The sequence below is a fragment of the Perca fluviatilis genome, chromosome 1 (genome assembly GCF_010015445.1).
Source record: "Perca fluviatilis chromosome 1, GENO_Pfluv_1.0, whole genome shotgun sequence".
Taxonomy (NCBI): Eukaryota; Metazoa; Chordata; class Actinopteri; order Perciformes; family Percidae; genus Perca; species Perca fluviatilis.
Genome location: NC_053112.1, coordinates 37,381,124 through 37,395,312, shown reverse-complemented (window position 1 = coordinate 37,395,312; position 14,189 = coordinate 37,381,124). Strand labels below are relative to the sequence as shown.

Below are 14,189 nucleotides of genomic sequence, written 5' to 3'. Positions count from 1 at the left end.
GTGCTTTCTCCATATATCTGTAAGATCGTGGGATTCCATAACTGCATTAAACATGTCCGATATGTGTTTTTGGGCTTTCGTGTGGTTGTCCCCTTATTTGTCCTGATTTAAGTCTAGTACCGCATTCATGCCTCTCCCTATAATTAATGAGTATTCATTGAGAGAAAGCAATTCATTGGTTAGGCGTGGGAAAAAGCTTTCATCATATGTAGCCGGTGCATATACTGAGACAAAGGCTATTTTTCTACTCCTTATTGTAATACATATATATGATATCCTGCCTGAAGAGTCTTCTACTTTTGTCTACGGTGTGTGTGCATCTTCGTGACAGCAGCACAATGGAGCCCTTGGTTCTGGTGTTGTCACTAGATGCAGCAGCAACTTTGAAATATTTATTTTGTAGACGATTTACATCTCTTTTACGCAAGTTTGATTCTTGAATAAGCGCCATGTCTATGTTCTTCCTTCTTAAATAGTCCATAGGAATTTAGCTCGTTTGATCGGCCATTTGGCCCCTGATGTTAACAGAAAGGATTGAAAGTTCAGCCATTTTCAAAATGTACGCATATATACTGTATGTCTCAAGTACCCTACCGGAATTCACTGATAAATTTGTAGCAAAGGGTGAGCTGTTAGATCTAAGCACAGTGTGGTGAAAACACAAAAAATAAAATAAATCCCCTAGCCCTCCAAGACCACAGACCCCCTTCCCTCTCTGTAGGATATCAAACGCAACTCGCACAAAAACTCAGCTCAAAACTGCCCCTCCTGTCTAAAGTCACAGGTTAACTGAAACAGGTCTAATGCTTTCCTATGTTAAACATGAACAATGTTGCAAAAAACCCTTGAGACTATCCCAACCATCTATTAAGTTCTGAAATAAACTGTATGAAAAACAAATCAGCCATGTAGGAGTAGTAGACATAGATTATAAAATGTAGTCTAATCAGATGCTCCTTATAACTCGGCTCCCAAGCTCATACACTATAATTCGACCAGCTATTACGCTCTGAAATAGACTATGTGGGAAACAAACCATGTAAGAGTAGTAAATATAGATTATAAGATAAGTGTTTATCGTGTTCGTAGGCTGTATAAAGTAAGCAGTCCATGTCCCTCATGTTTTCAGCCTCATCAAACATCCCTCCAAAGTCAGTTTGCTAAACTTACATGCAGAGTCCTCGGTTAAACTTGCACAGTTTTCCAGATACGCCAATCCACAGTCCTTGGGTCCGCCCACTCAGCTTCCCGCACTGGAGGCCCGCACGCCACCCTCTGGCCCGATAACAGCTCCCGATCCGATTGCAAAGCGCCCAGCGTGAGCGCCACGCCTCCTTTCTTCATCTCCAAATCTCAACAGAACTTGTCCGCCTCCTCGGGTGCAGTGAATGTGAGCGTTCTCCCTCCGTGGTTTACTCTCAAAGTTGCCGGATAAATAAGAAAGTTTGGGATGCCTTTAACATGCAGCTTATTCTGCACTCTTCTAAATCCCTGGTGCCACTGGACAGTGAGAGCGCTGTATTCAGGCTTAAAGCACAGCATTGCGTTGGAATCTCGAATCGGGCCTTCCTACTGTGCCTGTCTCGCCCCGTGAATAATTGCCTCAAGGTCCTGATATCTCAGACACCTGAGAATCAGCTTGCGTGTTGCTGTCCCCTTGCCGTAGATTCTGTGTGCCCTGTCAATTTCGATGGTAGCCCTGTTCTGTAAGGAGGGGATCCACTTTGGCAACTGTTTTTGCAAAAATCCAATTGGGTCGTCTTTTTCGCTACCCCCTTTCAGCCCAATGACTCAGATGTTATTTCTTCTTGATCTATCTTCCAGTTCAGCCAACTTCAGCTCAAATTTCCTCTGGTCATCAATACAGGTTTTCACCGTGTTTCTCATCTGTCTGTTGTCCTTCTGCGCCTCGTCTAGTCGCTATAATAAATCTCTTACTGTAGTTCCCTTCTCTCCAGCTCTGTCCTGATGTGTTGAAGCGAGGTGTCAATTTCTGGCAACGCAACGCTTTGTTGCCTTTCCAGGACCCTGGCCATGGCCTCCTCCATATTTTGATCCACGTTAGCATCCGAAAACCTCGCTAGGTGTCGCCATGCTAGCGTCGTTGGCAGAGTTCTTTGCTCGGTTAAACTGCAGCAGGGTCTGCTTTTTCGCTCCCGCAGGCATTCCACAAAGTTACCTTGGTAACAAATAAAAGGATTGACGTCAAATAAAAAAAAAAGAGACCTGGTTTTTAATGATAATGCGGAGATGGGGCAAAGAGCCTCAGCCCTGAGCAGCCATGCCAGTCGTCGGTCACGTGATCTCCCCCCACACATAAATCTCAATCCTAATGCCCGACTGACAGCCACCTTTTCTCGGCTTAAAGTCATCGCAACAGCCTCTAAAAAGGCCGCGATGTCACGGCCGTCTGTACCCGGGGCACAGTCACTGTCTGTCGGCTATGCCCGCTGAACAGAAGCAGGGGAACAATTTCGGCAGGGGGGAGATTGTCGGTACTACTACTTCCAGACCCGTTACACAGCTTGTCTATACACTGTACAGTCCGTAGCATTACACATTATGGTTGCATGCCAGTTTTTAAGAAAGTGGGAATCATCTTGTGTCCAACCATCCAACCAGAAGTACTAGAGACCCATACTTGAGTAAAAGTACAAGTGCTCTATCAAAAAAGTGACTTGAGTAGAAGTAGAAGTGCTCTTTAAGCACCCCACTTAAGTGGAAGTACTAAAGTATTCAAAAGTTTATTAGTTTATATTATTAAACTAATATTATATTATTAATTTAGTTTATTTTAAAATGTACTACTCAAGTACTAAAAGTACAAGTATTGTGTTATGTAGTTATTAAAGAAAGCAGTCAAATTTTGAATATCATATTGTTGGAGTTCAACTATTTACTTGGTATTAAGACGGTGCATTACAGACAGTCACAAGCTGTACATTGCTGGATATGAAGGAAGTATCTGAAATAAAACCAAAAAGGTACATTAATGTCACAGCTGTTATAACTACTATTATCTGAAATAACAGTGGGTTATTAATCACTTAGTAACAAATACTGAAATAAAATGTGTGATGTAGTGGAAAGTTAGCAAGCTAGCAAAATAAAGATAAACTAGCAGCTTCATTTCACAGGGTCAAACGGTTTACATTCAGGACTCACTGCAGACTGAAACAACTCAGAAATATCTTAATCTGCTGCAACAATAACTAAATAGAGTACAAACTTACATCGTCTCTGACTTCTGAATGGGCAACTGTAATGAAAAGAAACACGACGCCATCTCGGGATTTCTTATGTAACTTACATAGCCGTGACTACCCAGTCTCCGTAGCGTGAGGAATTCACAACAGTAACGAGTAACTATGCAGCACATAAAAAATGTATTACGAAAATATGTACTCAAGTAAAAGTGGAAGTAGGAGAAAAAAATAATACTCCAGTAGAGTACAGATACAACTTTTTAGTACTTAAGTACAGTAGTGAAGTAGTTCTACTTCGTTACTATACAGCTCTGCGTCCAACATATCATGACCTTGAAGCTGGCGATGGTATTGTTAGCCACAATAACATAACATAACGTTTCCTACATTGCTAAGCGACCTGTAAAGAACACTGTGTCCCAATCCAACAATTCATGCTACGGGGCGTTTTGCCAAAGTTAAATTGCATGTTTGTAACTTATTCCAGTACTCTATATAATGTAATGCGAGCACATGAATGTTGAAATGAATGAAAATGACTGCTACATTAGCTGTGATATAATTGAATGAAGCTCAATGCTTACCTGTTTAGGAGGAAATTAGTCAACTCTGTGGCCTTTCAGGAGCTAAGCTGTCTCCATCTTTTTTTACCCGTGTTTGACCTTGTCTCTGGTTATGCAACCATTTAGAAAGATGGCAATTTTGTTTTTTAGAATGAATCTATCTCTGTTGATCCCATTCGTTTGTTTGGTGCTTCCATGGCTGTACTACAGCTGTAGCACGCTGGGTTTGCGATATTCCAGGTATATCTGGCAACCCGGCCCTGTTATCAAAATAGGAGGTTGATACCAACACACAGGCCAAAACACAAGCAGAAATTCTGTCACGGAACGGAAATTTCAAAAGGAGAAAATACTGGCGTTTGCATTGTCAGAAAACATAGTATTTTAACTTAGCATGTTTTCTTAATATCGGACACATTGTGGTCATTTTTTGATTAAATACAGTAAATATATTATATATTGCACATTTAAAATGGACTAAGGGTCAAATGTAAAAGCTAAAACCTAAGACTTCAAAGTCAACTGTCCACTCTTTCAGTGCAGTAGATTAACTTGTACATTCAGTCTGATTAATTTTTTTTTATTTATTCACTCCCTAGTATTCACGATACGAGACATCACCCTGTCCATCGAGCCAAGTACTGATGTGACTCGGAACACCAATGTGACTCTGAGATGCAAGGCGGTCGTCATCAGCTTTGGGCAGGAGGCGCTGAGTCGTGAGTACACTATATATAAGGACGGCAACACAGTCTACACCAAGACCTCCAGCACCTCGGAGGATCTTCTGTACCCTCTGTCCGAGGCCAGAGTCTCCAACACCGGCAAATATAAGTGCAAGGTCAACATTGAGGGGAAACACATGAACAGCGGAGCCAAGAAACTCACGGTAACAGGTTGGTTTGTTATTATGGATCCAGTATTATCTGTTGTGGTTTGAGACGTTCAGGTCAGTGTGAATGTGTTCGGATAAGGTTAATAGGCTACAACTGTGAGTCATTTTTTAACAAGATAATTGAACAGTTTTTAAAGTGTGGTTAAGTTAATCACCTGTTGGCAAGATACTCCGTAATTTGCCCGTAACAGTGTATCGCCCTGTGTAACATTCCTTCGTCCACAGCAATCCTGCCACAATCTGTCCCAATACGTCGTAGTTGGACAGTAAATGCCATAACGTTAAACATATTCTCTGTAAATCTTTACAATGATTCCCTGAAAGAACCAAGCAGGCCTGCAATCCAAATTTTTTATTCAAAACTTGCCATTTTCAGCGTGTAGCTCGCTAGTCTGAAGTTTGATGTTGTTTCCCGAAACGAACAGAGGGCAAGGGACATACGGCGGAACATCCGGAAGAAATTATCCTAGAAATAAATTGCTGATCAAGACTATAGCCATAATAATGTAACTAACGCAGGCATGATTCTAAATCCATTGTATGTAGGTTTGAAAAATGTGCATAATGGGAATGCGGTGTTATGTGCAACAGCAAGCGGGATCATTTCTTCAACATTTGCAGAATATGGTGCTGTTTCATTTTTGCTTACTTTATTACAACACTGTTGGATTAAATGTGAGCACATTTCTTTCATATTATCTTTCCAGGCCTGTCGAAACCAGTTCTCAGGCTAAACAAGGGTGTGGTCAGCGAAGGGGAGGAGATAACGGCCACATGTACGGCGCACGGTGAGACAGGCTCCATTTTCTTTTACTTCTACGATGACTCCAAAGAGATCCAGGAGAAGCAGGTCAACTCCAACAGGGCAGAGGCCAAGCTTCGCATCACTAGCATTGGCATCCACAAAATTCACTGTGCCTACACTGTCCTTGTAACGCCAGACTCCTTCAAGTCCGAGGAAAGCAGCGCTGTCCATGTTACAGTCAAAGGTAAGTAGCATTTTGAAATGTCTGTACTCTTCAAAGCATTGGACCCGTCACAGGGCTTTCTCTTCATTGGTTTTGTCTACTTAGAACTTCCCATCACACCAGTTTTGGAGATTTTCCCCCAGTCCAAGATCTATGAAGGAGACCAACTGGACATCTTGTGCACCGTCAGAAACGTTCTGCAGCACTCTGAAGGTAACCTCTACCTGAGCCAGGGGAACCAGCTTCTCAGAAGTGGAGACACCAAAGTCAACCACAGCAAGGTTGCACTGGCCAAGGACCCTGGCGAGTTTGAGTGCAGATTCGAGATGGGAGATGTAGTGAAATACGTCTCAAAGACGGTTTCAGTGACTGGTGAGTGGACAGAGGAAAATGACCTATGTGTGCATACTGTACATATAAATCTGTGTTCTAACTAGTGATGTGTTTTTCATCATAAAGTGATTGATAAGTGGCCGGTTAGCTCAGTTGGTAGCGCAGGCACACATATGTAGAGGTTTATTCTTCGATGCGGAAGGTCCAGGGTTCGAGTCCGACCTGTGACAGCTTTCCTGCCTGTCTAGCCCCCTCTCTCTCCCCTTTCATGTCTGAGCTGTCCTATCATTAGGCGGAAATGCCCATAAAAAAAATCTTTAAAATGATTGATAATTGTAAGCATTAACTTTTTCCTATGGAGGCTACATCCATGGTGCCCCAAAACGGACAAAATGTAGTAAAAGGTTATGAGACAAGAAATATGACTGAAAACATCAATGCATAAAATGTATTCAATGTTTAAAACTGAGTTTAAAAATAAGTTAAATATTTATTTTATTTTGTTAAATCAAACAAGAGTAAGGGTTAGTTATTCTACACTCCATTTTAATTGCCTAATTAACAGTGTAATAAAGTATTATTGATTTGCATTGAGTGCATTGTCCCTGTCAAATAAATAAATAAAAATATATTGTTTTTAACTATCTGACATCTTTTACTAGACATTTACATTATTAAGTGATATCAATGCAGATGATGACTTTCCATGTTTTTGAAATCTGTCCACAGAGCTGTTTTCAGTGCCCACTTTCACCATGTCTCCTGCTGAAGTCTTTCAAAAGGAAAATATGACGCTAACATGCAAAAGTGAGAGCTTTGCCTCTGAAAGACTCGGCAATCAAGAATTGACTTACACTCTTGAGCCACCTGAAAGCCCACTGACCCCCAAGGGCCCGGGAGTATTTCATGGCAAAGCCCTACAGTATGATTTCAACTATACCTGTGTAGCTCGAGCCAGGGGCATCGTGAAACCCAGTGAAACCCTGACTGTACGTCCTAAAGGTAAGCTTATGTGATGCCTCTTCCAGATGCAGTTTTGAATACACAGATTAAGAGTGAACTTAATGAGTAGCCTAATGCACCTCACGCTGACGTTTTTTTTCTGCAGCTCGAGGGCTCTTTTTGAAGTTGAAAAAAGTTCAACTTTTCAAAAAAAAAAAAAGCCCCACGTCAAGTGCTTTTTTGACAAACATTTTTCATGTCGTTTCCATAACAACAAGAAAAAAATGGAGAAGGTGCCAATAGATAGACTTGTGCCAGTGTGAGACTTGGAGCACAGCCATGACATGATATGACCGGGGGCTCCCTGTTCCGAGGGAACTAGCTTTGTTTAATCTAATGTTAGTAGCACCGCTCCCTCTCTCTGTTCATTCTCTTGCACCGCTCGACCGCTTTGTTTTATCTAGCACCGCTCCACATAGCACTCTTGGATACTGTTGTATAGCAACAAAAGACGCTCTTGACCAGGGGCGGAGTGCGACCAAAAAATCTAGCGAGGAGGGTCTGAGTTTTAAACTGATTAGGTGTAATGTTTTCATCCTCCTCCATAATTTGTTTTCCTTTTGAGTCTGACCTTCTCAGCGCCACCTTTCTCTTTTCTTTTTTGGCTTTCCATCATTAGACTCGCACACTGTCTATAAACGTTACCGATAGACTTCCAAACGTGACGAGGAAAAAAAGAGGTGTTCGATGGCTCTACGTCATAGGCCGACCAGGGCTATGCCATTTGGGGAGGGGCCGCTCACTGATCCCCCTACATTTCTGAAAATCCTAGACATGGTTGTGACCTGCACTTCGTTAGTGCTTTCTGATTAGAGGCTGCTGCGGCCCGCCGTACGGGTTGAGCAGAGGCTGCACAGTGTGACCAGCGGGCCGCGGCCGCCCACCAGGCCGCCGGATGGTGTTGCTAAGAACTTGCAATGTATAACTATTATCAGACCGGTCCTCGCGGCCTCCAAACACTACCGGCCCACCGGGAAATGTCCCGACTCTCCCGATTGCCACTCCGCTATTGCTCTCGACTGCTTTTTGAGTGTGATCATGGCCTAATACCTTTAAACAGTGGTGATTTTAGACCCTTTTTAGGGGGGCCCTAAATATATCTCAGCCCCCCTAAAAATTATAATAATAAAAAAAAAAGGGCAAACAATTACAGGTTCAAAGAAACAGGCTTAATATCCGCCAATGCTATGCACCTGTAACCCAGTCATGGAAAGTTTTATTTTTTTATTTATTTATTGTTTACACCTCATTATCATATGATTCTGGTAGTCCATAAAGGGTCTTTTGTAGTTTTTTCATATGTTCAATATTTTTCATTTATCCTCTGTTATAATAATAAATACATATATTCATATATTGTTATCCAGTGAAATTACTGATTTAGCAGGGGGGTTAATACTTTTGCAAGGCACTATATCCGTGTCACATTCTCATTAGGGGCTGAGCCCCCCTAAAGGTCTGATCCTAGAATCACCCCTGCCTTTAAATGATGACATTGATGACAAATGAGCACCAACAAGCATAACACTAGCTAGGTGACATGTGCCATGTGTGAACAGGGCTATTGGTTTTGCTTTATAGGAGTTGTGCTTAATTTCTTTCTCTTTCCCCTTTTTAGTGTCTGTCTCCATTCCAAAGATCTTGGTGGTTGGCAGAGCAGTCCTAGGACAGCCCCTCAAGATCCTCTGTCAGTCAGACAGTGGCAGCCTGCCAATAAACTACACCCTTCTGAGGGAGTACGACCAACTGAACACAACCATTGTCAAGAAGCCCTTTCAACAAGCTTTCTTCGCAGTCACCATCACCAAGCCTGACGAAATCACCAAGTACATGTGCGAGGCGAAGAATAATCACAGGGAAGCCCCGCTCAGTAAAAGACTCTACGCCACTGTAATAGGTAATAATTTAGAATCCATTCTGACATGGGTAGAATATTCTTAATTTGCCTCATCATCACTGCCCAGATTATATATGGATAATAGCTGTTCCAGTGCTTTTAAATTATATCACACAACCAGGTGGACTTTGTCCAGTTGTCATTGAATTGTGGATGTGAATTTTCATTTTTCTGAGCACTTGAAACACTTCTTTTCCGTTTTAGCTGAAAAGTTGGGTTTTATGGTGGATTCCTGACCTCTGAAACAGCAGTTGGCAGAACAATTTCACCTCAATGCCCCTTTAGTTGTTCAGTTGTTGTTTTTCTAGCTGCTGTTTCCAAGGTCAAGATTAAACTTTGAAATTATTGACAACCTTATTTTATTATTTAATTTTATTGATACAATAACACAATATGATACAACTTTGATTTGATTTAGATGGATTGATACCACTCTCATGTATGTCTATTAAAGGAACAGTTCACTTCAAAATCAAAAATTACCATTTTTATCTTACCTGTAGTGCTTTGTTATCACTCTAGATTTTTTGGGTGTGAGTTGCCCAGTGTTGGAGATATCAGCCGTAGAGATGTCTGCTAGAGAACTAGATGGCAATCGGCTTGTGGTGCTAAAAGTGTCAAAAAATTGGCGGGTGTAGTTCAGAAGAAAGAAAATAGTTCCTACATGAAACTGCTCACAACCAGGTCTGTGATTTTCTTGAGTAACCGGGTCATGATTTCTGAAAAGAGACATTGCTGTTGACTTTTTCAAATGTATTTTGCCATCTACTGTAGTTCCATTATATCTGAGTAAAAGCAAAGGCAGACATCTCTACAGCTGATAGCTCCAACACTAGGCAACTCGCACCAAAATCACCTAGAATCTAGCGATCTAGATTGATAAATAGCACTACAGGTAAGAGGGAAAATACTGTATGTATTTGTGATTTTGGGGTAAACTGTCCCATTAAGTTTTTCGCAGCCAACCGGTTTGCTTAGCTTAGCATAAAGACTGGAAACAGGGGCAATGTCCATTGGTAACAAAATCCACCTACCAACACCTCTTAAGATCACTAAGCCACTAAGTCAGTTAATGTTGACTAATGTCCCATCTTTTCCTCTCCTAGTGCCTCTGACGCACCCACTTATATCCGTGGTCCCTGACCTATCAGACATCTCTGAGGGAGATCATCTCTACCTCCTATGCAGTGTTGTCGGCACTCCGCCTGTCACCTTTAAGTGGTACCGTGTTGGCGATGAACAGCCGCTGTATACCACCACCTCCAACGAGAACAACACGGCCTACCAGATCCCCGAGGTGTCCAAACAGGACAGTGGCGCATACTACTGCGAGGCTTTCAACCACGCCAACAATGTTGTCATCAGTAACCAGGTCAACATACAGGGTGAGGCTGATGGGTTTTCACTCTCAGTAGGGACCCCCACCTGTTCTAGACCTGCTGTTCTGTGACTGACCCTGACATCTGGAGCATGCAGAAAAATATCTTTCCTTCGGAAATTGTATTACATTTTTTTAAGTAAAGAAACATAGTCAAGCTCAGTCGGCTAATTAGCATAATCCTTTGTGGAAACGGTGAGCATCTCATTCTGTACACAAAACATAAGCTAAGAATCCAGGCAGAGAAATTACATTTTTAAGGACTTTTTTTTTTGCCTTACCCACAAACCCTCTCAACCTACAGAGGTCATTGATTCAGTGTTTTTCCTCCATATGATATAGAAGAGGAACTACTTTATTAATTCCTCTTGGTGAAATTCAATAATCTTTACTCTGTTGTTACACACACACACACACACACACACACACACACACACACACACACACACACACACACACACACACACACACATAGCCCAAAATAAACACATATACATACCTAAAGACATGCATTATCGTTATTGTTGTGGAGAGATATCAGAGTGATGGGGGCTGCCATAATCAGGTGCTCCGAATAGTTGGGGGTTCAGTGCCTTGGTCAAGGACTTTGACTGCTCCTCTCCAGGTGCCAATTCATACCCCGTTCCAATTGGCTGACTTGAACCGTCCACCCTCCCCAAGCCAAGTCCGTACAGCCACCGCCGCCCCATTATCTAGTATGGTGTTCTCGTTAATTGCTCACTTTCTTTTTGCAGTTTATTTTTATTACAAGCAGCCAATACTCAGACTGGCCAGATATTTGCTAAAGCTAGCTAACTAAAAAATATCTTGGTTTCATACATGTAGACAACAAGTTATGGTTTCTGTCCCTCAGGATTTGAAGAAAGAGAGACTTAATAGGGAAATTGCATTGCCAGACCAATCTCCACAGCGCTGCGTTGTAAGGTCTGGCCCCTTCACACATACACTCCTGGATAGGAGAAAAAAACACTCTGAGTTGTTTGCATTTCTTTAAACCAATCACAATCATCTTGGGCGGCGCTAAGTACCGGTCGCAAAGACGGTGGATCTGCAAAATTGCCTCGATAAGGAACCTGTTTTGGTGGAACACAATACAGTAACGTGAGCCATTTAAATTAGCTGGATACATGGTTAAATGTAATTTGCCCTTACCAGTGTATTGCTGTTTGTATTTTGTCCACAGCATACTGAATACCCTAGCCTGGGTAAACCCTGACAAACTTCCGGCAAATTTGAGATTTGCTCTGCAAGTCAGTCTGGCGAAGAGCCCATTCAAACCCATTTCCAATGTCCCCAAAATCGAGGCACCAATCACAACCGCTGAGGCGGGCTTTACACCAATCATAACCGTTGAGGCGGGCTTTACACGACGACGATGATAGCGCAGTGACGGCGAGCAGCTTTTTGTTTACATTCAACATGACGGCTACCGAAGCGCAGCGTCACCCGGATCGTTGGTCTGATTGGTTGAAGGACTATCCAATGCGCCCAGAGGCATTTGAGCAGCGTCTGTTTGGAAATGAACTGTCAATGAACCTTTCCCAGACCCACTCTCAGTTACTACTGAGAAGGGTCTGGTGTCAGCCAGGCTATGAATACCTGCCAATCTGTCCCAAAACGTCCCATTTAGAGAGTAAATGCCCTAAACATATTCTTTGTAAAACTTTACAATCATTCACCAAAAGAACCAAGCAGGCCTGCCTTGTTGCACAATCCAAATATTGTTACTTTGACCTTTGTGCCTTTTTTTTGTATCTTTTCAAACCTTTTTTAGTCTTCTCTTCCTTTCAATTCAATTCAATTCAAATTGCTTTATTGGCATGAATGTCAGAAATAACAATATTGCCAAAGCATCAAGGATAATAATGAAGAAATACATACATACAATTAATTGAGTAAACTAAAATAGATACATTTAAAAAATAAAAACAGGAAAGCAACAACAATATATCAATATACAGTAAAATCGCTAGTGTCAAATGTTAGAAAGAAAACAAAGACAAAATGCAAAAAAAATACAAAAAAACATGAAATAAACCCATGAAGTAGAGGACTAAATGAGAAGGCAGAGTAACCTGTGGGGAGATGAACTCCAGATATTAGGTGTTGTTGTGCTGCTTGTCTCTCAGGCTGTGACACGCACTCACATATCTCGCTTCTTCTACAGCGCTCACACTAGTTTCTCCAAGTAGATGTTGCATTTTTGTCTGGTCGGAGAGTGTATCAAAATCTGGGAGTTTCTCTGTCTTGAACAACGTTTGTCAACCCTGTCCCGTTTTATTCTCTCCCCTTCTTTCCCCTTGTGTTGTTGTTTGTCTCTCTCTCTCTCTCTCTCTTTCTCTCTTTCTCTCTCTCCCCTAGTGCGCCTGGCGTTGTGGAAGAAACTGGTGATCGGGGGGTTCTGTATGCTGGCGGTGTCTGTGTTGGTGGTGGTCTCTGTGCTGTGCTTCATATCCAAGAGAGGTAGAGAGACCTACAGTCCTCCAGCAACTCAGGCCGTTTATCTCTAACTGTGTATGAAAACCAACCTTCCTCCACCTCCTTCCTCCTGCTCTTCTTCTCACCTCTCCTCTCTTATTGTAGGTAAAAGAGAAGCAGCTGCTGAATTGTCAGTGTGAGTTGGCTCGACTACTTCCTCTGAATGTGACAGATGCTGTAGAAGTTAGTGACAGTCTATCTAGTTTTGTAACTGGCTTAGATGAGGGTCTTTGAGTGTTAGGTTTCTGTTATTTATAGTAATAATAATAATAATAATAATTCATTTTATTTATATAGCGCTTTACATGGTACTCAAAGACACTTTACAGTAAAACCAGCATATATAGCACATTAAAAACAGATAAGCAATAAAACCAACACATTAAACAAACATATTAAAAGCAATTATGAAATGAAATGTAAGACTATTGTATGTGGAAAGCTAAAGTGAAGAGGTGTGTTTTGATTAGTGTTTAAATGTGTCCAGGTCAGTACAGTCAAGAGAGGGAGGGGGCTGGAATGGTCTTTAAAAAAACCACATACTGGTTGTTTTGCATGTGTGTACTCCAAACCCAAGGCCAGGAAATAATGATTTTTTTCACCGACGTTTTTGTGCGGATTAAACAAACGAGACATAACGTGTTAATTAGTGAGCTTTATAGGTGCTGGTTGGCAGACTGCCTCGGTCAGGACAGAGCCCTGTCTCCTGAGACCAGCTTCATATTTAGCATACACACACATAAGAGTGGTATCGATTAATCAATCAATCAATCAACATGACACGAATCAACACGAATAAAATATAACTTATAGTAAAGTCAGAAAAGGATACATTAAAGCAGGAGGAAGAAAGGAAAATGTCACAGCGCTAGTATGTATTAAAAGCCATTGTAAATACTAAGTAGGTGCAAGTGTCAATCTGGGGGTAACCTGTTCCAAAAGTCTCTGGGCCCAAATCCAAAATGCGCCAGGGCCAGGGCATTGATGGCCTTAAAAACAAAATTTGAAACTCAGCAAAAAGCAAGTAAGCATATTTATTATCGTTATTTATATTATTAATCCCTACAGGATATTGCAGTGTTACAGTAGCCAAGTAAATCAATAAATCACAAAAAATAGATAAATACTGGTAGGTAGGTGTGAAACTATATACAATAAAAACAAAAATGACTAGTTTCTCTTTCCCCCCAAGTGGCAAAGAAAATTGCTGTTTCATAACGTCAAATAAAGACATTGATGACAAATGAGCACAAAAGCATAAAACTAGCTAGGTTACATATACCATGTGTGAATATTGTGTGCACATTAGTAGTGCAAGTCATGAAGATAATGTTAGGGGTGCATGGATATTAAAATACCCACTGGTAGAGGTATTTTATGTATTAACTAAAAAAAGAGTTGTTTGGCAGAATAAAAGTGCATGAAAAAACATGTAGTACAAAAACTCC

General features: G+C 41.4%; 1 protein-coding gene across 12 annotated transcripts in view; it reads left to right on the top strand.

Moving 5' to 3' along the window:
* si:dkey-237i9.8 (platelet endothelial cell adhesion molecule) overlaps nt 1-14,189 on the top strand; it is a 33,755-nt gene that overhangs the window by 8,175 nt on the left and 11,391 nt on the right. For 9 of the 12 annotated variants that reach the window (XM_039816725.1, XM_039816717.1, XM_039816751.1 and 6 more), the window contains exons 3-10: nt 4,369-4,665; nt 5,372-5,653; nt 5,738-6,004; nt 6,695-6,967; nt 8,586-8,864; nt 9,971-10,249; nt 12,625-12,726; nt 12,847-12,877. In XM_039816725.1, the coding sequence (XP_039672659.1) occupies nt 4,369-4,665; nt 5,372-5,653; nt 5,738-6,004; nt 6,695-6,967; nt 8,586-8,864; nt 9,971-10,249; nt 12,625-12,726; nt 12,847-12,877 (1,810 nt within the window). The remainder of the gene's footprint in view (nt 1-4,368; nt 4,666-5,371; nt 5,654-5,737; nt 6,005-6,694; nt 6,968-8,585; nt 8,865-9,970; nt 10,250-12,624; nt 12,727-12,846; nt 12,878-14,189) is intronic. The other 3 variants (XM_039816766.1, XM_039816742.1, XM_039816779.1) reach the window with 1 other exon arrangement.